The sequence below is a fragment of the Eschrichtius robustus genome, chromosome 2, assembly GCF_028021215.1.
Source record: "Eschrichtius robustus isolate mEscRob2 chromosome 2, mEscRob2.pri, whole genome shotgun sequence".
NCBI lineage: Eukaryota > Metazoa > Chordata > Mammalia > Artiodactyla > Eschrichtiidae > Eschrichtius > Eschrichtius robustus.
In genome coordinates, this window is record NC_090825.1 from 172,268,258 (window position 1) to 172,288,588 (window position 20,331).

The following is a 20,331-nucleotide window of genomic DNA, read 5'->3' on the forward strand; positions in this document are numbered from 1 at the left end:
AATAAAGTATGTAAGGAGGTGAGGAGTTGGGCTGCTACCGTGTTCTCAGGGAAAGCCTCTCTGAGAAGGTGTGACCTTTGTGTAGAGACCTGACAATAAGGAACTAGCTGGGAATTCCCTGGCGGTCCAGGGGTTAGGAATCCGTGCTTCCACTGCAGGGGGCACGGGTTCGATCCCTGGCCAGGGAACTAAGATCCCACATGCTGGCAGTGCGGCCAGAAAAAAAAAAGGAACTAGCTATGGGACTATTTGAGGTGAGGACACCTGGGGCAGAGGTAATGGCAAGAGCAAAGGCCCTGTGGCAGGCAGAACTTTGGGATTCAAGGAACCTCAAGGATGCGGGTGGGCAAGGAGAGAGGTGATGGGGGCCGGACAGCAGGGGCTGCACCACGTTTGGGCCTTGTGGCCTTTTGTACCTCGCACCCGACACTGGCTTAGCCTCTAGTGCCCCAGTTTCCTGCTCTCACTTTTGCTCCCGAAATGTTTGTGGGGGGGCAGCCGGTGGAGCGGGAGCAGTCCAGGCCCGCTTCCTTCTGGCAGCTCTGTGTTCCTGCTTTTGAGGGAGGAGGAAACGGGGGGTGGATGAGGCCCAGCTGTTCTCTCCTTCTGCTGTGGGGGGTGAGGGGGATGACTGGTGGTGGGCGGTGGCGGGGGGGTGCAGCTGATACCCTGTGTGTCTCTTCTGAATCGTGATGGGCCAAGTCGAAAGGCAGCTTGTGGGTAAACTGAGGCACCGCGGATGGGCACAGGATGGAGGAGGCCTTGAGGGTGGGGCAGGGGTGCACCCTGTAATAGGAGGGACATCGCAGCGGCTGACACTCGGAGCTGCAGCTTCGTTTACCCATCCCTGCAAGGCCTCAGGGCTGGGGCGATGCCCAGAGCCCTGGGAAAGGGCCTCCACCCATCCAGGGAAGGCAGCCTCAGCTCTGCCTGGAAGCAGGCCTGGGGGAAGCACCCAGCTCCCACCCCGAACATTAGCCGGATTAGAAGTCAGCGCTGGGCGGAAGAGATAAGCAGTAGAGAGGGAGGAAGGAGCCAGGTCCCCACCCCCGCCCAAGGGTCCAGGGAGAGCACGAAACAGGGCACGGAGAGCGCAAACTCCCGGTCACATCGCGAAATGGCGGCTTGGACTGTGCCTGACACACAGTAGGCCCTCAAAAGCAAAAAGGGGTTTTTGAATAAATAACCCACAGGGTTGGGATTCGAACCCTGCGTTGCTTCTGCATCGCAGACTGAAACAGATGGAGCCGGAGTCCTTTATAAAAACTTTATTGGGGAAGGGGGGTAGAAAATGGGGGGTGACGCCCCTGGAATTGAATAAATAAATAAAATTAAATAAATAAATAAATAAATAGAACAATAAATAAGCCCCCGTGTGAGTCTGGGGGGCGTCCCCCGGCCCGCGGGGAGAGGGGAGCGGGCTCACGCTGACGTCAGCTGGATGGCAAAGACCTCGCCCCCCGCCGGCGCCTCGGCGGTGCCCGCAGCCTCAGTTGCACCTTCGGCGCCCCCGCCCCCGCCGGCGCCGGCACCCGCGCCGTTGAGACACACGGCCTCACCCGAGCTCTCGGCCTCCTGCACATTATATTCGCCCTTCTTGCAGGCGGTGGACTGCACGTAGAAGGCCAGGCCGGCCCCCGCGGCCAGCAGCGCCGCTCCCCCAGCCGCGCCGCTCACAGCGACCCATAGCCACGGACCTGCGGGGTGCAGACGCTCAAAGAAGGTGGTCGAGCTCCCCCCGCCCGTCCAACACGCCAAGCTCGGGCCACTTCTGCCCCTTCCCACAGGCATGAGGTCAGTTCTCACGCGCCTGGCAGGGAGCCCCAGGGAACCCAGCCTTGGAGGAAAGGAGAGACCCCAGTAAGGCCACCCCAGCTCGGGTGAGGCCCCAGACCCATTTTATGGGCCACCCCATCACAGGGAGGATATAAGCCCCTAGCCCCAGAGATACCCAGGAAATCAACCAACTCTCCTCACCCTCAAAAGGATGGTGGGGTGGGGGAAACCCAGTCATTGCTCCACCCCAGAAAGACCCCAGCCAGCCCCAGAGATACACGAAGCAGGACCAGGATCTTGCTGGGCCCCCACCACTATCCTCTGCCCCGTCCCTCTCCAAACCCCTTCTCCACAGCCACACGGTGGAAGGTGAATTGCATCAAGCCTTCACCACGCAGAACCCACGCAAAGTTAAGTCCCTCCTCACAGCAGTCACAGCCCCGAAGGTTCCCCTCCCTTGGGCTCCAGTCAGCTCCCTCTCCTTCCACTTGCCACCCCCAACGCGCCATCAAAGCCCCACCCGCCAGGGCGCCCCTAATTTCCACCCTGGCTCACTTCTGTCTCATCTGTGGGGACTGAGAGGGAGGCAGGGACGGGGTCAAGAGTCCCAAGGCGCAGCCCCCTGTAGATCCCTCGCCCAGGCCCCCCCCCCCTCCCCAGCTGCTACTTACCAGCCACGCGCACGGTGATGCGCCGGGTGTGGCGCCCATGCGCGTTGGTGGCTGCGCACTCGTACTCGCCGCCGTGGCTGCCCATAGCGCCCGCCACGCTCAGCGTGCTGTTGTTGCTTGACAGGCCGATGTTGAGTGCCCCCGGGGGCGCACGCCAGCTGATCTGGGCTGGGGGCCAAGCCTCGGCTCGGCAGGTCAGCGTGAAGTTCCCGCCTGGCCGCACGCCTCCTGGAGGCGAGGCAGCCAGCTCGGCCACGACGGGGCGGTCTACAGGGGACAGGAGGTTGAAGGGGCCAGCCGCTGACCGAGCGCCCCCTTACGAGACCGCCCCTCCTGAGATGAGCAGGCGAAGATCCTGCCTCGCTTCAGAGCCCTCTCCCCCTAACGACTGGACTGCTGTCGGGACTAAAATCCTGAGCCCTGCTTCACTGAATGGAAGGAGGTGGGGACCCACGCCAGGGCCCTTCGGACCCAGAACTTGAGGGGGCGGGGGCGGGCTCTTGTTCCCTAGAGTTTTCATTACCCTTAACATTTCATGTTAAGGCCAGGGTTCCTTGTCCCCGGAAATGGGACTGGGGAGGTGCCCTTGAACTCCCCCGGGGAATCCCACCTCCTTTAGTCACTGTTCTAGAGACCGGATGCCCTCTATCTGGTGCTGCCCGCAACTCACATTCCACGCCCACGGTGACGATCCGGGCGTCAGTGCCGTGCGCGTTGGTGGCCAGGCAGTGGTAGATGCCTGCATCCTGTCGGGACACGCGCAGCCGCTGTGGCCGGGGCGCGCCCTCCCGGGAGCAACGCACTTGTGGGGAGGGGCGACCCCGGGCGGAGCAGGCCAGCGCAGCAGCCTCGGCGCCTTCCAGCCACGTCTGGTGACTTGGGCAGGTAGATTCATCCATTTGCGGTGGCGCTGCAAAACAGCCATGGGGTGGGGGCGGGGGGGCTCGTTGTTCAGGGAGAAGCCGGGACCTGGAACACCCCCTACTCCCCGCCCGCCTGGGCCTCGCTCACACTCCGCGCTCACGGTGACCATCTTGACCACGGAACCGTGCTGATTGGTGGCGTTGCAGATGTAGGTTCCGGGTGCCAGTTCTCTAGGGATTTGAGGGGCTCTGGGACCAGGGTCTGGGGGTGCCAGCGGCAGCAGCACCCCCTCACTGGTGCCTCCGGAGCCAACGCACTCCACGCTTGGCTCTGGCTTCCCATCCACCTCACAGGAAAACAGTCGCCCAGATCCTTCCACCCATGTCCAATTGCTAGGGCAGCTCACCTCCTCAAAACTGGGGCCATCTGGGGGGCAGAGGGACTGGACGTCAGGACAGGGTTATTCTGACGTACCCCATCTTGCCCTGTGTCGTCCCCACTCACATTCCACCGTGACGGCGACATTTTTGGCTGCAGACCCTCGAGCGTTAGTGGCTTCGCAGCGGTAGGTGCCCGCGTGCTCCCGGACCACACGCAGTAGGCCCTCGACGACCCTGGCTTCCCCAGAGCGCACACAGTTCACGCTGGGTGGCGGGACCCCATGGGCCACACAGCTCAGGGAAGCCTCTGTTCCTTCCAGCCAGGTAATGCGTTCAGGGCAGCCCACACTGTCCAGCGCTGGTGCGTCTAGAGAGGGGAGTGTTGTTGAGTTTTGGGGTTTAGGGACAGGTCTAATGTCCCTGGACCCTTTTTCCCATCCCAGGCGGGTAGGCTACGCTCTGCACAGGGACACCGAAGCAAAGGAGTTTCTCTCCAGTCAAGCCGTGCACTGTTTTGGGACTTCCTGAGCCCTGAAGTGTGCTTTTTTTTTTCTGATTCCTACAAAGTGCCCACAGGACCCTCCGCAGTCTTTAGCTTAAAAATTGTTAGCCAGTTTGGAGCACCCACGTTTCCAAGACTCAGCTCGAACGCCAGGCCGCAGGCCCCTGTGGACAAGTCCACCCCTTCCCCTCCATCCTTCTCTAAGATCTTGCCTTAAGCCGGCTCACCATCCCCTTGCCTTTCTCAAAATCCTGCTCAAAGGCACGCCTCAGACCCTGTTTCCACCCTCCTCTGTAGTCAGGCCACCCCTAGACCCTGAGAACCAGACAGAGGTGCGCCCTATGCACCTCCACTCACACTCCACCGTCAGAGTCACGTCCTTGACCGCCTGGCCCTGGACGTTGGTCGCGGTGCAGCGGTAAGTTCCAGCGAGCGCGCGAGTGACCGGACCCAGCAGGCCCAGGGCCAGCACCGCCCCGCCGTCGGGCCGCGCGCAGTGCACCGAGGGCTCTGGGTTTCCGCGGGCCTCGCAGCGCAGCGTCTGCTCTGGTCCCTCTGGCCATGTCCAGCTCCTGGGACAGTCCGAATCGTCCAGCCGGGGGGCGTCTGCGGGCAGGGTCATGGGATACAAGAGGCTAGACGCGGACCGTGGGGAAATCCTCCACTTCCATGACACGGCCAGAGACCAGGCAGGCGGAGGTAGGCGAGAGGTTAAAGGCCAACTCACATAGGACGCGCAGCTCGGCGCTCTCGTTCTTGCTCAGGGTCTCCCCGTCAACTTCGAGGGTGGCGTCGCAGAAGAAGACACGCCTGTCGTCGTTCTCGGTGGCGTTTAGCTGGAGCTGGGCGGGCTGTCCCGGGACCGCGGCTGGGATTCCGTCTAGTGTGACTAGGGCTCGGGCCCCGGCTGCGCAGGTTACTGTCACCATCTTCCCCTCGGAGGCGTTGGGCTCGGTCAGGGTCAGGAGGGGTTCCGGGAAGCCTGGGGGCGGGGCATTGGCCGGGAGACCACTGACCATGCCCCTCCTGCGGTTCAAGGCTGCCCCTTATCAGCCCGAACCTTCCCCACTTCAGCCAAACCGTGGGTACCGTGCCCTGCCCCTCGGGCTGTTCAGGCTCCTCTCCCTTCTCGCCCCGCCCCCTTGAGGTGGTCAGGCCGCATCTCTAGGGATCCTTGTCGGGTTTGCGACCTTCCCCTTTGGGCAGCTCAGACTCCGCCTCTCCAGCTACTATTGTCTTCCACCTGCCCCGCCCCTTCGGGACTCTCGGTCCACGTCTATTCCGATACCAGGGCCCCACCCACTATTTGCCCCGCCTTCGCCTTCCTCTGGCTCCATCCCCGAGCCGCCGAGGCCCCACTTCACTAGCTCTTACTGTAGACAGTCACGTTCTCTTGGGTCTCTCGACTCTCGCCCCCCAGGGTCACGTTGCAGACCAGCTGCCTGGCGCCCTCCTGCTCTGCGCTAGCTGTGGCTGTGGCAGTGGCCATGAGAGCGTCCCCCTCGAGGGTGACATCGGGACTCAGCCTCTGGTCCCCCAGCGCCAGGTAGACCTCAGCCTCCGAGGCTGGAAACAGCCCGTCCATGGCGCAGCTTACGGGTCCTTCTGAGCCCACTTCCAAGAGCCGGGGGGCAGCGAGGCGAGGGGGTTCCGGAGGCAGGGCTGGGAGTAGAAGAACAGAGCTTGAACTTATGTACTGAACGCTCAATATGTTCTAAGCGCTTTACAGGCACTCTATCATGGTATTATCCTCAAGGCACAGAGAGGAAAATAACTTTCAGCTGGTGAGTGTTAGGGTAAGAATTAGAATTCAGATTTCTCTGCCTCCAAGCTTCTTAAACATCGGCCCGACCCCCCTTGGTCCCCTTCTCACACCCACTCACCGAAGGTTCGGAGCTCTCTGGGGGCTGAGCTGTTTTCAAACAGCCCCAGGCCATGCGGCCGAAGGTCCAGCTCCGCACGGCACGAGAAATTGGCCCCATGGTCCTCCCTCCGAGCCAGTACCGTGGCTGTGAGCACCGCACCCCGCGCTCGGGGTGGCTCTCCGGAGAAGCTGCGGCGGATCAGCTCCTGGGCGCCCCGCAACAGGGTCAATGTGAGACTCCCACGAGGCCCAGCGCCGGGGACCCTACAGCTCAGGGTGAAGTTCTCGCCCACTGGCTGCCAGGCAGGCAGCGGCACCAGTTCTACACGATCCGGCCGTTCTGCAAGGGGGGAACCACGGCTGTTGGAAATGCCAGGGCTCAGCACGACATGGCTTGGAACCCAGGGGCCAAGAGGGGGAGGGCGTGTTGATCCAGAGGGTGGGGCCTCTAGGAGAGGACCCCGTGACCCAGGGGGCGGGGCCTGGAAGGGAGGGAAAGTAGCTTGGCCTCTGAGAACTCACGAAAAGTGCGAATGAGCCCACGCGCCTGCAGTGTGCGTCGCGCGCAGCGGAAGAAGCAGACGGGCTGGGTCTCCGGCTCTCGGATGTCCACCAGCTGCCGCGCCAGCCAGCGCAAACCCCTCTGGGTCCCATTCCGGCGCAGCGAGGTCTCCAGGCCACCGCGCTCGGGCCGTGGGCAGTTGGTGCTGCAATTCAGCCACAGCGATCCCCCGCGTTCCACGAGCGCCACGCGGGGCTGTAGGTCCGCCCAGAAAGGCTCTTGCGCGACCACTGCCCGGAGAAACGCGAGCTCAGCCTGGGAGCAACCTCCCTGGGATCTAAGAGCCCCTATGGAGACTCAGGATTCCCAGGGAACGAGCAGAGGCCACAGCCAGGAGTCCCAAGTCCTGCCCAGGTCTCAGGTTTACAAGCGCGCTCCCACGGTCCAGACCTCGAGGGTGTCTCTGGTACATGGCAGCGGAGAGCCCTTCTCTCCAAGGTGCGGATGGAGTGATGGGGAAGAATGGGGGGAGGAGAGAGATGAGATGAAACATGGGGTTTTCAACGCACACAGCAATGCTGGGAAGAGGGGACCCCAGGTGGGGGAAGGGAAGCGAACTGGTTCTCACGGTTCTCGCCAGGAGAGGGGAGACTGTGGTTGAAGCGAGGGCAAAAGAGAGATGAGGCTGAGTCAAGCAAGGCTAAGGGAGGATTCCAAACCCGGGTGAAGAGTACGGAGAGAGGACGCGGGGCTGGGCTCATGAAAGGAACCGCGGGAACAGCCGATGGACTCGGTTGCCAGGGCTCCGGGTGGAGCGGGAACAGCGCCTCGGAGTCACGGCAGTTGGTGAGATTGGGTCTTCGTGGGTTTCGAGTGGTGAAGATGCCAGTCCGTGGACCATGGTGCATAGCAGAGCGTGAGGAGGTACCCCGGGAGGGGACAGGGGAGATAATGGAGTCTCCAGAGCTCGAGGCTGGGTGCAGAAGAGCACCCAGGATCTCGAAGAAGGTAGGGTAGAGACCTGAGTGAGCGAGGAGTCAGGAAGCTTGGTCTCCAGTGTGTGTTGGGGGGGAAGAGGGATAGAGAAGAAGGCCCTGGGCTCAAGGTGGGGGCAGAAGCGTGGGAGCGAGGCGAGGGCGCAGCGGGGAGGGGCTTGTGGCCGCTTCTCAGGTCCAGAAACTACGACCCCGCCCTGTCCACCCTGAGCCGGACCGGCTCTTACCTGAGAGACCGAAGAGCCCCAGGCCCAGGGCAGCCCAGAGGCCGAGCAGTGCCCGGTGCAGCCCTGGCGAGGGTCCTGGCATCGCCGCCGCGGGGGAAGCGCAGGAGGCGAGGGGAGCGCGAGCGCTGAGCTGGGCTAGAGGACTGCGCGGCGCGGCGGGTGGGGTGTGGAGGAGGCTGAGTTGCGCTTGGGGATTGGTTTAACGTTGGTAACTTGGTTTCCAAGGAGGGGGCGGCAGCAGAGGCGGCGCGGGGAGGGCGGGAAGGCGAGCGTGCACCAGGCTACCGGCCTTGATGAAGGCGTGCTGGCAGGAGCGAGCGACCCCCAGGGTCTACATGGAGGCCGGCCCCATTGCCCGGAGCCTTCTGGGGGCGGCTGCACACTCCAGCGTCGTCCCCGGCGGCGACGCTGAGGTGGTGGGGATGCAGGGTTGCCCTTCTCAAACCCCCACCCCACCCCACCCCACCCCACCCCACCCCACCCCACCCCACCCCTTGCTTAGATGCTATGATAATGAGCTGGACTCCGAGCTCCGCCTCCACATTTAGCCCCTCCCACCAGCCCCCCCCACCCCCCCCCCTTGGAGCGGAGATGGGTTGGGGGCTAGGAGAGATTTGAGACGCGCAGGCTGGGGATGAGAAGGCTCTAGGGGAGGATGTGGGGATGCCTCCCTCACTGATCCTTCCCCTTTTAACCCCTGGGAGCTGAGGGTTACAGCTACGCCTCTAGTCTTTCTCTGGCTCCGCCCCCGCACGCGACAGAAGGGGCGGGGACGAAAGTGACAGCGAGTTGGGAACACGTGTGCGTGCGCGCAGCGTTCTCGGGCGTCTAAATTAGGGTCGGCTCGGCTCTGGGTCTGTATTTACCCAGCGTGCAGCGGGCACGTGTCTACGCGACTTGTGTGAGCAGGAGCCGCCAAAGAGCGCCTCTGAATCCGCTTTCTGCTCGGCGGGCGGGGCCCTGGACCACTAGGGCCTTGCCAGGCATCCACTGCAGGCCCCGATTCTGCGTCCACGCGAGACCAAGAGACCAACTGTGATACTTTTGACTCCGCATCTGGGTTCCAGGTTTGGACACCCTCCATGTGCTCACCAGGCCCGGTGACTATCAGGGACGTTTCCAGGATGCGAATCTGTGACATACACCACCCCCCCACCCCACCATCTGGTTGCTCCTTCCCCGCAGTCAACACATGGGTATCTTTTCTGCGTATCCACGTCCCTCACAATGTACATTTGACCCAGCCCACCTGTGCTCTCACTCCCAGAGCTAATGGTGAACTATGGGGATTAGTTCTCTCCCCACCCCTGCCCTCCAGGAAAGTGCAGGGTCTAAAGGGGGGGGGCAGGAAACTTAACATCCAATCAGAGCTGCTGCGTGGCAGCGCTGGAGCCAATCAGGAGAAGCCATACCATGAACCAGCCTTCCCACAGGCTAAAGCCCCCCTGGGCCCATGCCTTGCCCCTCTGCACCGCACTGATAATGCCCGCGGGAGAGGTTTTTACTACATCGGCTGGGAATGCAGAGGGAATGGGGCTCCGGCAAGGGAGACCAGAGTGAAAAACCTCAGGTGCCCTCAGGGAGACAGGAATTTGGAGAAAATGATAGAGGCAAGGCCAAAAAAAGAAGACCACTTCAGTCAGAGGAGGTGCACTAATGGGGGACCTTTATGCCCAGGGGCAGAAGCTGGCTGAGGAAGGCTTTATTGATCCAGGCAAGGTTCCCCCAAATGTTCCAGATTCCTCTTTCCTCCAGCTCAGCCAGCATGGACCACTGCCTCTATGCCCGAGACTTCATCGATAGGTACTTTCTCAGGCAGAGGGCCCCCACTACAAGAAGGATCCCCACAAGGGCTGCGATGGAGGTGGAGGCCAAGGCTTTGGACGCAGGGCTCCAAGCTGGAGACAAGAGGGGAGAATTAGGAACAGAGCACTTGGAGGTGTGAGGACCCTCATGGACATGCTCTGGCTTGGCCCACATAACCCTTCCCCACTCTTCCCAGGATTATAAGGGTGCCTCACCGAGGACCGGCAGCGTCACGGGTGCCGAGCTACTGAGGACCACCAGGCCATCGAGATTGAGGCGGGCGTGGCAGGTAACGGGCTGCCCGAAGTCACTGGGCCTGGCGCGTAACGCGTAAGTCAGCGTCACGTTGGCCAGATCCCGGCCGGTGAAGCGCTCCAGGCTCTCGGAGTAGATGACCCGGCCACCGCGCCTCAGAGTCACCACCAGGAAGCCCACGGGGAACACGTGCGTCACATGGCAGCGCAGAGTGTACTCACTGCCCATTAAGACCGGAGGCTCCAGGATCACGCTGCGTGGCTGTTCTAAAGCAAGAGGGGGCCGCTGGGCAAGGTCTGAGGGCTCCCCCTAGCGCGACTGTCAGTTACCCCCGCTCCGTCCTCCTCCCCTCACCCCAGCCAGGCCTGAGCCCCTGTCCCTCACTGTAGGCGGTAATCCTGGCGGTGGCCCCCCGCGTTTCTCCCGCGCAGGTGACGAAGCAGTGCACATCGGAGCTCCAGGCCCTCACATCCAGCAGCTGATAGGATACCCAACCGGGCCCACTGAGCGTGTCGCCTCGCCGCAGCTCGGTGCGGAGGCTGGAACCCTCCGGTCGGGGGCAGCTGCTGCTGCAGTTGAGCCACACTGAGGCCCCCGGCGGCACGGCCTTGAACTCGGGGCTTATGCGCACCCAGAAGGGTGCTGAGGTCTCCGGGGGCGCGGGAGAGGGGCCTCCCGGGCCTTGTGTCCGCGCACCCCAGCGCCTCCGCGCGCTCCCGCCTCGCGGGTAGGAGGGCGACAGCAAAAGCAGCAGCAAGAGGAGGAGCAGAGACCCCATGGCAAAAAGCCCGGACTGAGGGGCCCCGCGCCAGGGAGCCAAGGCTGGCTCTGGAGATAAGGAGGCCCGCAGCACCGCCTCCTCAGCCCCACCCCGGGGAGAGAGAGACAGAGGCTCCGAGGGGCCCCGGAGCCCTGCGGTATACACCCCACTCCCACAGCTTAAGAATGGGATTCTCCAACCCATTCTAAACCAAATGTCATCGTGTTTTTCTGGAGAGGGATCTTTAATTTTCACTGAAGTCTCAAAAGGCCCTAATAAACCCCAGATTTGGATTAGAGCCTGAGGGCTGGGCCTTGAACTGGCAGCCTTCTCTTGGGGCAGGAAGTGGGAGGACAGGCTAGAAAAGGCTCCAGCTGGACATGACACCTCCCCTCAACTCACACAAGGCTGGAAGGATGAAATAGCTTTATTAGCACAAGGGAGAGGCTTCCGCAGTTGGGAGGGGGTTCTCCCAGGCCTCTCCTCCCCGCTGCCTGCAGGAGCCTCGTTGCGGCAGGAATTTGGAGCTGCAGACTGCTCTGTTCTTGCGTGGTCCCACTGAGATGGAAACAGGTAGGACAAGGCAGGGACACACAGGGATTGGGCACAGTTTCATGGGACTCCATGGTTTAGCTATCAAGGAGTGAACACCCACGTTTAGGCACGCCACCAAGTGTCATTGTGACCCCTAGCAGACATGGGTATAGGTGGAGAGGTGGATTAGCAGAGGTCAGTGCCAGTGCTGGGGTGTAAGGGCTCAGCGGGTCATCTCTGGGCATGTCACCAGCTATACCTTGTCACCATTACTAATCCCTTTCTGGGAGAAAGCAGCTTGGCCAGTGAGTGGGAAATTCTAGCCCCACTTAATCTTTTTGCCAGGCACTCTTGTGCAGTGCACAGCCAGTACAACTGTAGCTGGCGACCCTGAATGAGATTAGACTGAGAGCTCCCTGAGGGCGGGAATCAATGTTCTTCTTGTTTACCATTCTAGCCCACATAAAAGGCACTCAATAAATAGCTAGTAAAAGAACAAATGAATAAATATGTCATCATCAAGAGTTGGGAACAGTCTGTGGACAGCAATGCTGGAGCTGGCTTCTGTCAGGACGTGTGGGGATTTGTGTTTCAGAGCTGCATGTGTCTGTGCAGGGCCACTTCTCTCTTAGGACTGTAAGGCCTCAGCACACGCAGTAGGGGGTGAGTTTCAGTGTTTCCCAGTTGGGTGTCCCCATGTTGGAGCTGAGGGTCTCCATCATACACCCTCCGGCCAGGTCAGACTTTGACATCCCTCACATTCATGCCCTGAGGCTTGGCCCCTTCTTTTGTCTCAGTCCTGTGGCTCCACATCAGGTGTGAGGCCTGGGGGTTATAAGTGTGCAGGGGCCATGACCCCAGATGCTGTCTGTATCCTGACTGGGGTCTCTCTCCTGTCCTCTGGCACCCTGGGAAGGTGGGTATAGCTGAATGGCATATGTCCACCATTGTTTGATGCAGCCCTGCTTGTCACGGTTTGGGGGCTGAGGAGGTCCTGTCCTGAGGGGTTAGGCTCAGGGCGGCGTGGCTGGTGTGCTCAGTTTCATGGCAGCCTCTTCCTGGGCCTTCCGGGCCTTCTGTAGCTCATATTTCTGGATCTTCCTCTGGTAGTTATAGATGTAAGCGGCTGCGCCCACAGTGCCCAAGATGATCACAGATGCCACCGGAATGACGATGGCCATGTTATTCTGGTGGTCTGTGGGGAGGACACAGGGGGCAGTGAGGGTTGAGCTGCCCTCACTGCCCCTGCCCTGCCCAGCCCTGAACTCCAGCACTTACAGATCACATTGATGACAACTTCACGGGTAACCTCACCGCAAGTGCTGGTGGCCCGACACTGGTAGGTGCCCGCCACCTCCCGCTTGACGGGCCTCAGGTCCCCAATGGGTAGCAAAGCCCCATCCTCTTTCCGGCTACAGTTCAGCTTGGGGGTTGGGTTCCCCCAGGCCTGGCACCTCAGGGTCTGCTGGGAGCCTTCCTGCCATGTCCAGTTTCCCAGGCAATCCCTCTCATTTAGTCGGGGGCCATCTGAAGAAACACAGCAAGATGAGGGACGGGGTCAGGGACCAGGACATCACTCACCATCTAGGTCTAGGTAAGAAGACTTAGGTAGGAATCTGGGGAAGGGGCTCACCAGGGTGGGGGTGGGAGTGGGCCTTGGTGGAGGCAGGAGTTCTTGGGGTCTTAGGGGTTGGGCCTTGGAGGTCAGGGGTCATTGTCTAGTGGCCCCACTCACACAGGACACGGAGCTCCCGGGTCTGGTGCTTGTGTACCACCTGCTCGGCCACCTCCAGGGCAGCAGAGCAGAAGAAGCTGCGCCCGTTGTCCTCGGCGCTGGCATTCAGCTGCAATTGGGCCCTCGGGCCCGGAGGTCTGGCTGGGGCCCCGTTCAGCGTCACCACAGCTCCAGCCTGGGCCTCACACTCCACGTTCACCGTAGTCCATTCCGAGACCTCGGGCTGGCTCAGGGTCAGGTTGGGAGCCGGGAAGCCTGGAGGTGGGGCGCACAGTGAGCCCCGCCCCTGGCATTAGCCCCACCCCTTCGGAAGCCCCACCTGGGTTTCTACTTACTATAGATGGTCACGCTCTCCTGAGACCTCCGGCTCTGCCCTCCCAGATTCACCGCACACGTCAAGTACTGGACGCCTTCTTCCTCCACCTTTCCCTTGACCCAGGCTTTGGCCAAGAGTGAGTCATCATTGTACGTGATTGTGGGTTGCAGCCTCATGTCCCCCAGTGCCAGGTGGACCTCCGCCTCCGAGACTGGGAACAGCCCACCCAGGGTGCAGTTCACCTGCCACTCTGTGCCCACTTCCAGTGCCCGGTGGGTAGCAAGGTGCGGGTCGGTCGTTGGTAGGACTGGCGAGAGACAGTGGGTGTAAACAGAGAGGAGACAGACATCCTGAAGCCCTTTCCTGCGGCATTTTCATTCCCCCATCTGGAACACTCTCTTCCTGGGAAACTGTGGCCTGGGTCACCCTTGCCCCAGGACACGTGTACCACTTGCCCTGGGTCACAGCCTTCTCAGAGGATCCTGCAGTCCAGGCACCGCATCCCAGAACACTCCACCCCAGTGGCCAAGAAGATGCTCTTCCCAGAAGCCTTTGCAATCAAGGTTGCCACCTTCTCAGCGCACCCACGGCCAGGGGCCTCTCCTTCCCAGAGACCCCGCACCCCAAGCACGAAATCCCTGTCATCCCATCCTCTCTGCTGGCTCCCCAGTGCCTCACCAAAGGTTTGGAGCTTCCTGGGAGCCGAGCTGTTCTGGAACAGTCCCAGCCCTTGGGACCGCAGGTCCAGCTCCGTGCGGCAAGAAAAATTGGCACCGTGGTCATCTCTGGTCGCCAGCACCGTGACCGTGACCTCGGCAGGCTCCCCATTTCCCGCTGGCTGCCGGCCCAGCTCCTTCTCCTCACGAAGCAGCACCACGGTGAGGTGGTCCCGGGGGGCCCCACCGGACACCATGCAGCGCAGGATGAGGTGCCTGCCCACGGGCTGCCAGGGCGGCAGGGGGGCCAGCTCCACGCGTTCCGGGAACCCTGGAGGGGAGGGAAGTGTTGTTTGAACTGGCTGGCCGCCCGCCCACAGGAGTGTTGGGGCCCTGGCTACACCTGCTCGGGAAGTCTCACCACGCTCTCCCCAGAACACACCCCAAACCACCTAAGCTAGAGAGGAATGTTAAGAGCTTCAGGATAACCCAGTGAGAAGTCCCCAAGTGGTTGTGAAGGAGGCAAAATCAATCTTTATTCACTGCAGCATCTGAGAGTGAAAAGTGGGAAAGAGTTTCGAAGTCCATTGCCAGGAGTCCCGGCAAATAAATACAGTCCGTTTAAGCTGCCCAGTCTCTAGACGTTGTTGTAAAAAGACTCCTGTTCTTCATTCTCCTCTTTTTGGCCTTAGCATTTTTCTCCATAGTATCCCTCACCTCTGAGGTACAAGATCATCTACTCAGTTAATTTGCTTTTCCACTATTCCTGCCATGGAATGTCAGCCCAGGAGGGCAGGGATCTTTGTCTCTTTTCTTCCCTGTTGTATCCTTGACACCCGATAAGCACTCTATTTTTTTTTTTTTTGGCCACGCCCCGTGGCTTGCGGGATCTTAGCTCCCCGACCAGGGATCGAACTCACGCCCTTGGCAGTGGAAGCGTAGAGTCTTAACCACTGGACCGCCAGGGAAGTCCCTTAGGCACTCTACGTTTGTAGAAAGAATAAGGTTGAGCCACCCACAGCGATTCGAGGCCTTTCAGGAGCTTGCTTTTAAGGGTTCCCGAATGAACCGTGTGATCCCCTGAAATGTTAAAAATCTAAGAACAACCCACAGACCCTCAAAACGAAACCCTGAATAGCCCTTGAAAATGCCACACGCGGGCTTGGTTTCCGCAGGCCAGGGTCTCCATTCTGCATGAGGTAACAGAATTCCAAGCCTGGATCGCCAGTGGAAATTGCCAGCAGAGCCCCGGTGAGCTGTGGCTTAGCCTGAGACTCAAACCCCCCACTCCAGGCTCCCTAAGGAGGGGTCTTGAAGCCTCCCACTTTTAGACCCTTCTCAAGAGGCCCTGAAATGTCACTTAAACAGTAGTGATGTTGGGAATTGATTTTTGGACATGAGTCCACCTTCTCCCCAGGTTACCAGCCTCCTGAATAAAGCAACCTTTCCTTTTCCAACCTAAGGAAAAAAAAAAAAAAAAAAAAAGCAGTGATGTTAAAGTGTCAGGAGCCTGGAGTTGATTCCTAGCTTTGCTGATTCTTTGCTATGGCCTGTGGGGGAGTGACTTTGCACACTGGAACAGTCCCAGCCCTCGGGGCTACAGAAATGAAGCCTCAGTTTTCTAAGCTGTAACCTGGGGCTAATGAAGGTAGGACTATTATTATTATTATTAGGACTATTATTAATCCACTTCAGAAGTTGAGAGTGACTGTAAATGGGCATGAGGTTACTTTATTTTTTGACTTTTGATTAAATGTTTATTCATTTTAATTTTGCCTTTTTAAAAATTTTGAGGGGCTTCCCTGGTGGCGCAGTGGTTGAGAATCTGCCTGCCGATGCAGGGGACACGGGTTCGAGCCCTGGCCTGGGAAGATCCCACATGCCACGGAGCAACTGGGCCCGTGTGCCACAACTACTGAGCCTGCGCGTCTGGAGCCTGCGCTCCGCAACAAGAGAGGCCGCGACAGTGAGAGGCCCGCGCACCGCGATGAAGAGTGGCCCCCACTCGCCGCAACTAGAGAAAGCCCTCGCACAGAAACGAAGACCCAACACAGCCAAAAATAAAAAATAAATAAATAAATAAATATTTAAAAAAAAAAAAAAAAAAAAAAAAAAGAGTGGCCCCTGCTTGCCACAACTAGAGAAAGCCCTCGCACAGAAACGAAGACCCAACACAGCCAAAAATAAATAAATTAATTAATTAATTAAAAAAAATAGGAAACACTTTAAAAAAAATTTTGAAGCCAATATATTGTGTTTTCCACACCTGAAATTTTTTTTTTGTGGTTACTTTTTAAGGTGAGATATATGTCCTTAAACTAGATTGTGGCTGTACAACACTATAAATACTCCAAACTTCATTGCAGTGTATGCTAAAAGCTGTTAAAAAAAAAAAAAAAAAGGTTGAGAAAACCCTCAGACATCCAACTCTTACCTCTGACCATCTGTTGCAAACTCCAACTTGCAGAGCTGATGGCCCCCTCAAACCACAGCCTCCAAATGGAACTCACATCTCGGAGCCCAGGTCTTTCCCCTGAAGCCCAGACTGGGGGAGGAGGTCTGTTCTGCCTGTACCTCTCCTTGACTCCCCATCTTTAGTCCCTCACTAAGTCCTGGTCACTCCACCCTTCAAATATTTGTCTGCCCCTCCCTTCTTGCATACGAAACTGCCCTCAACATGCCCGACCTGGACTGGGTCCACGGGCAGCTGCTCTCTGGCTTCCTGTAAGGTCAGCCCTCTGCTTTGGATCCCTGGCCTGCTCACACACCCTCCATGCCTCCCTGTCACCCTAAGAAGAAGGTCTCCTCAGCTCCTCGGCCTGGCATTCAAGGTCCTGCCAAACTCAGCTCCAGCCACACCGATCTGTTGATATTCAGTCCCTCTTGCCTCCCCAACCCCAGGTCAGCATGTTTCCCCACTCCAAATCTTTGCCCAGGCTATTCCTTCTGTCTAGAATGCCTGTCTTTACCAACTCCTACGCATCCTTCAAGGCCCAGTTAGGGGTCACCTCCTGCAGGAATTACAACTCTTTCTAGAGAAAGTTCAGCCACCCAGAGATGCTCCCTCGTCTTTACACTGGCAGTGGGGCAGGACCAAGCTAGAGTCTCTCCTAGGTGACCCCTTGCTACTGTGTGCAGCCGTCTGTCCCATTTCACAGAGGTGAAAACTAAGGCAAAGTCTGGCACCCAACCAAAGAGGGAGAAATGTATCAGGGCCAGGACTCAAACCTGGAGGGTTGGGCTTTCAACTCTCAGGGTGAGATGCAGAAGGTCCTGTGAAGAAGTTTTCTGGGGGTTTTCAGAGGCCACTGGGAATGTTTGGGGACTTCCCTCACTTGGCCAGCAGCTGCTCAGACATCCTCCAAATCAGAAACAAAGCTGATGTTTGCCCCAAAGCTTCTTTTATGCAGGCACCGTGAAGGTGGAATGTCCTCCAGGCCTCACTGCATCATTAGACCCTTCCGAGGAGGTCTCATGTGAAAATCAACCAGGAAGCCGCGTATTCCCCCCTCCCCCCTCCCCACATCAGAGTCACCAGTTAGTGAGGCCCACGCTGGGACTAGAACCCAAGGTTGTCTGATCCCAAGGCCAGTTGGCGAGTTCTCTTTCTTTTTTCCCTTTTTATTTTGTTTTGTTTTCATCTCAATTTCATTTATCTATTTATTGCTTACAGTCATGCTAACTCACTGTCACACTTCAAAATGCCCAAAGTAAAAAAGAAGGCACATGGAGAAAACTCGCCCCCTGCGCTCTCCCGGAGCCCTACACAGCCAGCCAGCTAATGTTGTCATTTGTTGTATTTCCTTTCAGGGCTCTTTAATGCAGAAACACAGCCTCCCTAACCCGGCCCCCATGGCTCCTTAACACTGTGGTTGGCATGACACTCATTCTGGGCATACCTTACTTTTGAACATGACAATACATCTCGGAGCGTCTGTCTCATTCTTTTACACGGTTGCATACTATTCCATGGGATGACTGAACCACACTTTCTCTCCCCAGCCCTCTACATTTGAGTGCCTTGCAAACTTTTGCCCTTTCAGATCAAGCCACAGTGAATAACCCCACACTCCCTCAGTACCCTTGTGGGTGGGGACACCTATAGGCCCAATTCCCAGGAGTGGGTTTTCTGTGTCAAAGGACCCACGCATGTGACATTTTGAGGACTGAGTCCATACTTGGAAGTCACCCCCAAGGAAGTTCAAGGAAGGGTTCTAGATGACAATGAGACTTTCCGAAGATGGGCCCCCTTGCCCTTCAGTGAGACCCTGCCCCCCCCCCACCCCCAAGTAACAAAGGCTGTTCCAACCTGCTGGGGACTCCCCTGTCCACCTCCCCAACCCAGTCTGCCTAGTCCAGCCCCTGGGCCCAGCCACTCACAGTATACGGTGAGGTTCATCAAAGCTGATGCCTGGCCACTGGGACAGCTTGAGTAGCATATTGGCATGCTGTCTTTTTGCACGCCACTCAGTTCAAAAATCTTCCAGTTGTTCCCATGGTCTACTTCCCTCTTGGCCAGCTGAGTCTCTAGGCCCAACAATGTGTGTTGGTCACAGGAGGTACTGCAGTTCACCGTTACGGAGCTTCCTCGGGGTATGATGGCATTTGGAGGCTGCACTGATGTTTGGGCACCTCCAGGCCCTGGAACCAAAAGATGAGGAGGGGTCAGGCATGACAAATCGGGCTCAGCAACATTACTGCATCCAGCCTGTTCTGGGTGCTGGGGACACAGCCTCGAACAAGACAAAACTCTGCTTTCAGTGTGGGAGACAGAAAAATTCATGAACAAACAACATAATTAATAACTGATGCTCGCAAGAGCCCTGGCAAAAACAAAATGGGATGATAGAACAGACAGTGCCTTGGTGACAGGGTAATGTGTGAGCAGAGATCTGGATGATGAGCAGGGGCTGGCCATCTAGAGAAAAGGGAAATGAGTTCCAGGCAAAAGGAGCAGCAAGTGCAAAGGTCCTGAGGCAGGGTGGCTGGAGCAGAGTCACAGGGATGAGTTGGGGGGAAATGAGGTCAGGAAGGTCATGCAAGCGGTGTTAAGCCATGCCAACGAAGTGTTCTTCACTGCGGGGACAATGGGCAGCCACGGAGGATTTTAGCAAAAGAGGGGCATGAAGTCAGTGTTCTTTTCCCCCCCAAGAGGTCAGGTGGAGGGAGTCAGTCCTCCAGGGATGAAGGGGTTCCAATCAGGCTGGTTCCTCACCCACTTGGACAACTGGTTTCCCCTCTCAGGACCTCACTTTCCCCATCTGTAAAGTGGGTGAATATAGTCACCCCAACCCCTGCTGATGCAAGTAACTCCTAGCACAGGGCAGGTAGCGAGTGGCTGCAGGTAAGAAGGAGGGGGCTTGTTGGGATTAGCTCCCGCAGACTGTGGTGACTCCAAAGCTAAAAAACAAAGTCCGTCTGAGCCCACCCATCTGAAAGCCCCCCGCCCCAAAGATCTCTGCCTTCAGCTTTGGGCCTACTCCATCTGGGATGGAGGCGTGTGGAAACAGCAGCTCCGTGAATTCTCCAGGGTGATTCTGGGGTCGCTTCCATTTCACAGAGGGAAATGGTGAGACCTGAAGGGAGGTCACTCAGCTAGAAAGTGGTAGAGTCCAGATTAGAGTCCGGATTAGAAGGCTTCATTGAGCTGGTAACCGCGGTGTGCTCTGCTCATGAATTTTTCACTCTCCTGCTTCCCGACACTGACCACCATTTGAGACCAACTGTCCCCCTTCTCCCCTCCCTCCTAGCTGGAGTTGATGAAGGGCTGCTGGGGCATCCCACTCCTTAGCCTCTGCTTCCTTGGCAAGTCAGCCCTGGAATTCCCCTGAGCAGAGTCCTGGACTTCCCCCAAGGGCACGGGATGAGGAACATAATGTCTGTGTGTGTGTGGGGGGGGGGGGGGTCCCAGTCTACCTAAGCTTGGCACGGGGCCACATCTCTACACGGTCTGACCACCTCCTGGGGCCAGGACACAACCGCTGCGAGGTGAACGCTATTAACTTCTCCATTTTACAGCTGAAAAACTGAAGCTCCTCTGGGACGGGCAGCCCATAGTCCGAAGGCACACAGCAAGCCATGATGTAGGGTCTGGATTTGAACCCATGGCTGTTGACTTTCAATCGATGGCTCTAGCCCCAACTTGCCATAAACAGCTACGTAAGTACCAGTGTCCCCAGTCGGTGGGGAGCCGGTCCTCCCACCGCTCCCAGGGCGCAGCCCAGATCCCAAGAGCTAGCCCGACGGCAGCCCCCCGACCCCTGACTCACCTGGGAGCAGAGCCCCGAGCAGGGCCAGGAGCGCAAGCATCGCGGGATGGGCAGCGCCGGGAACCATCGCAGGCGGAGGCAGGGCTGACGAGGTGGCGCAGAGGCGTGGGCGCGGACTGTGGCGCTGAGGACCTTGTGGGTCCTTTTATAGCGGTCAGCCAAGGGGGGCCGAGGGGGCGGTGCTGCCTTCCCGGAAACCTCGCGCTTTCCTCTCCGGAA

The 20,331-nt window shown here is 58.6% G+C and overlaps 3 protein-coding genes across 3 annotated transcripts; all 3 read right to left on the reverse strand.

Annotated features, from left to right (window-relative positions):
- Positions 1-1,422: 1,422 nt before the first annotated feature.
- On the reverse strand, positions 1,423-7,863 carry ICAM5 (intercellular adhesion molecule 5). Its single transcript, XM_068534888.1, has 11 exons — positions 7,782-7,863; positions 6,580-6,849; positions 6,077-6,397; positions 5,568-5,855; positions 4,921-5,175; positions 4,551-4,799; positions 3,816-4,058; positions 3,459-3,737; positions 3,118-3,357; positions 2,448-2,714; positions 1,423-1,697 (listed from the first exon to the last, which is right to left on the reverse strand). Exons 1-11 carry the CDS (start codon positions 7,861-7,863, stop codon positions 1,423-1,425), a joined length of 2,769 nt encoding a protein of 922 aa, XP_068390989.1.
- A 1,697-nt stretch (positions 7,864-9,560) lies between these two features.
- On the reverse strand, positions 9,561-10,620 carry ICAM4 (intercellular adhesion molecule 4 (Landsteiner-Wiener blood group)). The gene is made up of 3 exons (XM_068534889.1): positions 10,227-10,620; positions 9,803-10,108; positions 9,561-9,679 (listed from the first exon to the last, which is right to left on the reverse strand). Exons 1-3 carry the CDS (start codon positions 10,618-10,620, stop codon positions 9,561-9,563), a joined length of 819 nt encoding a protein of 272 aa, XP_068390990.1.
- A 391-nt stretch (positions 10,621-11,011) lies between these two features.
- Positions 11,012-20,326, reverse strand: ICAM1 (intercellular adhesion molecule 1). Its single transcript, XM_068537029.1, has 7 exons — positions 20,113-20,326; positions 18,224-18,484; positions 13,866-14,174; positions 13,207-13,494; positions 12,872-13,126; positions 12,415-12,663; positions 11,012-12,331 (listed from the first exon to the last, which is right to left on the reverse strand). The coding sequence occupies exons 1-7, from the start codon at positions 20,177-20,179 to the stop codon at positions 12,150-12,152; spliced, it is 1,611 nt and encodes a 536-aa protein (XP_068393130.1). The 5' UTR covers positions 20,180-20,326; the 3' UTR covers positions 11,012-12,149.
- Between the last annotated feature and the right edge of the window lie 5 nt (positions 20,327-20,331).

Excerpts from the sequence above, each read along its gene's own strand:
- ICAM5 (XM_068534888.1), bottom strand. The coding sequence starts at position 7,863 with ATGCCAGGACCCTCGCCAGGGCTGCACCGGGCACTGCTCGGCCTCTGG. Across the intron at positions 4,800-4,920 it reads CGCCGAGCTGCGCGTCCTAT|ACGCCCCCCGGCTGGACGAT; the intron begins GTGAGTTGGCCT and ends CCCTGCCCGCAG. Across the intron at positions 3,738-3,815 it reads TGTCGCCGTCACGGTGGAAT|ATGGCCCCAGTTTTGAGGAG; the intron begins GTGAGTGGGGAC and ends TCTGCCCCCCAG.
- ICAM4 (XM_068534889.1), bottom strand. The coding sequence starts at position 10,620 with ATGGGGTCTCTGCTCCTCCTCTTGCTGCTGCTTTTGCTGTCGCCCTCC. Across the intron at positions 10,109-10,226 it reads CGCCAGGATTACCGCCTACA|AACAGCCACGCAGCGTGATC; the intron begins GTGAGGGACAGG and ends CTCTTGCTTTAG. Across the intron at positions 9,680-9,802 it reads CGTGACGCTGCCGGTCCTCG|CTTGGAGCCCTGCGTCCAAA; the intron begins GTGAGGCACCCT and ends TCTTGTCTCCAG.
- ICAM1 (XM_068537029.1), bottom strand. The coding sequence starts at position 20,179 with ATGGTTCCCGGCGCTGCCCATCCCGCGATGCTTGCGCTCCTGGCCCTG. Across the intron at positions 18,485-20,112 it reads GCTCGGGGCTCTGCTCCCAG|GGCCTGGAGGTGCCCAAACA; the intron begins GTGAGTCAGGGG and ends TTTTGGTTCCAG. Across the intron at positions 13,127-13,206 it reads GGAGAGCGTGACCATCTATA|GCTTCCCGGCTCCCAACCTG; the intron begins GTAAGTAGAAAC and ends CCCCACCTCCAG.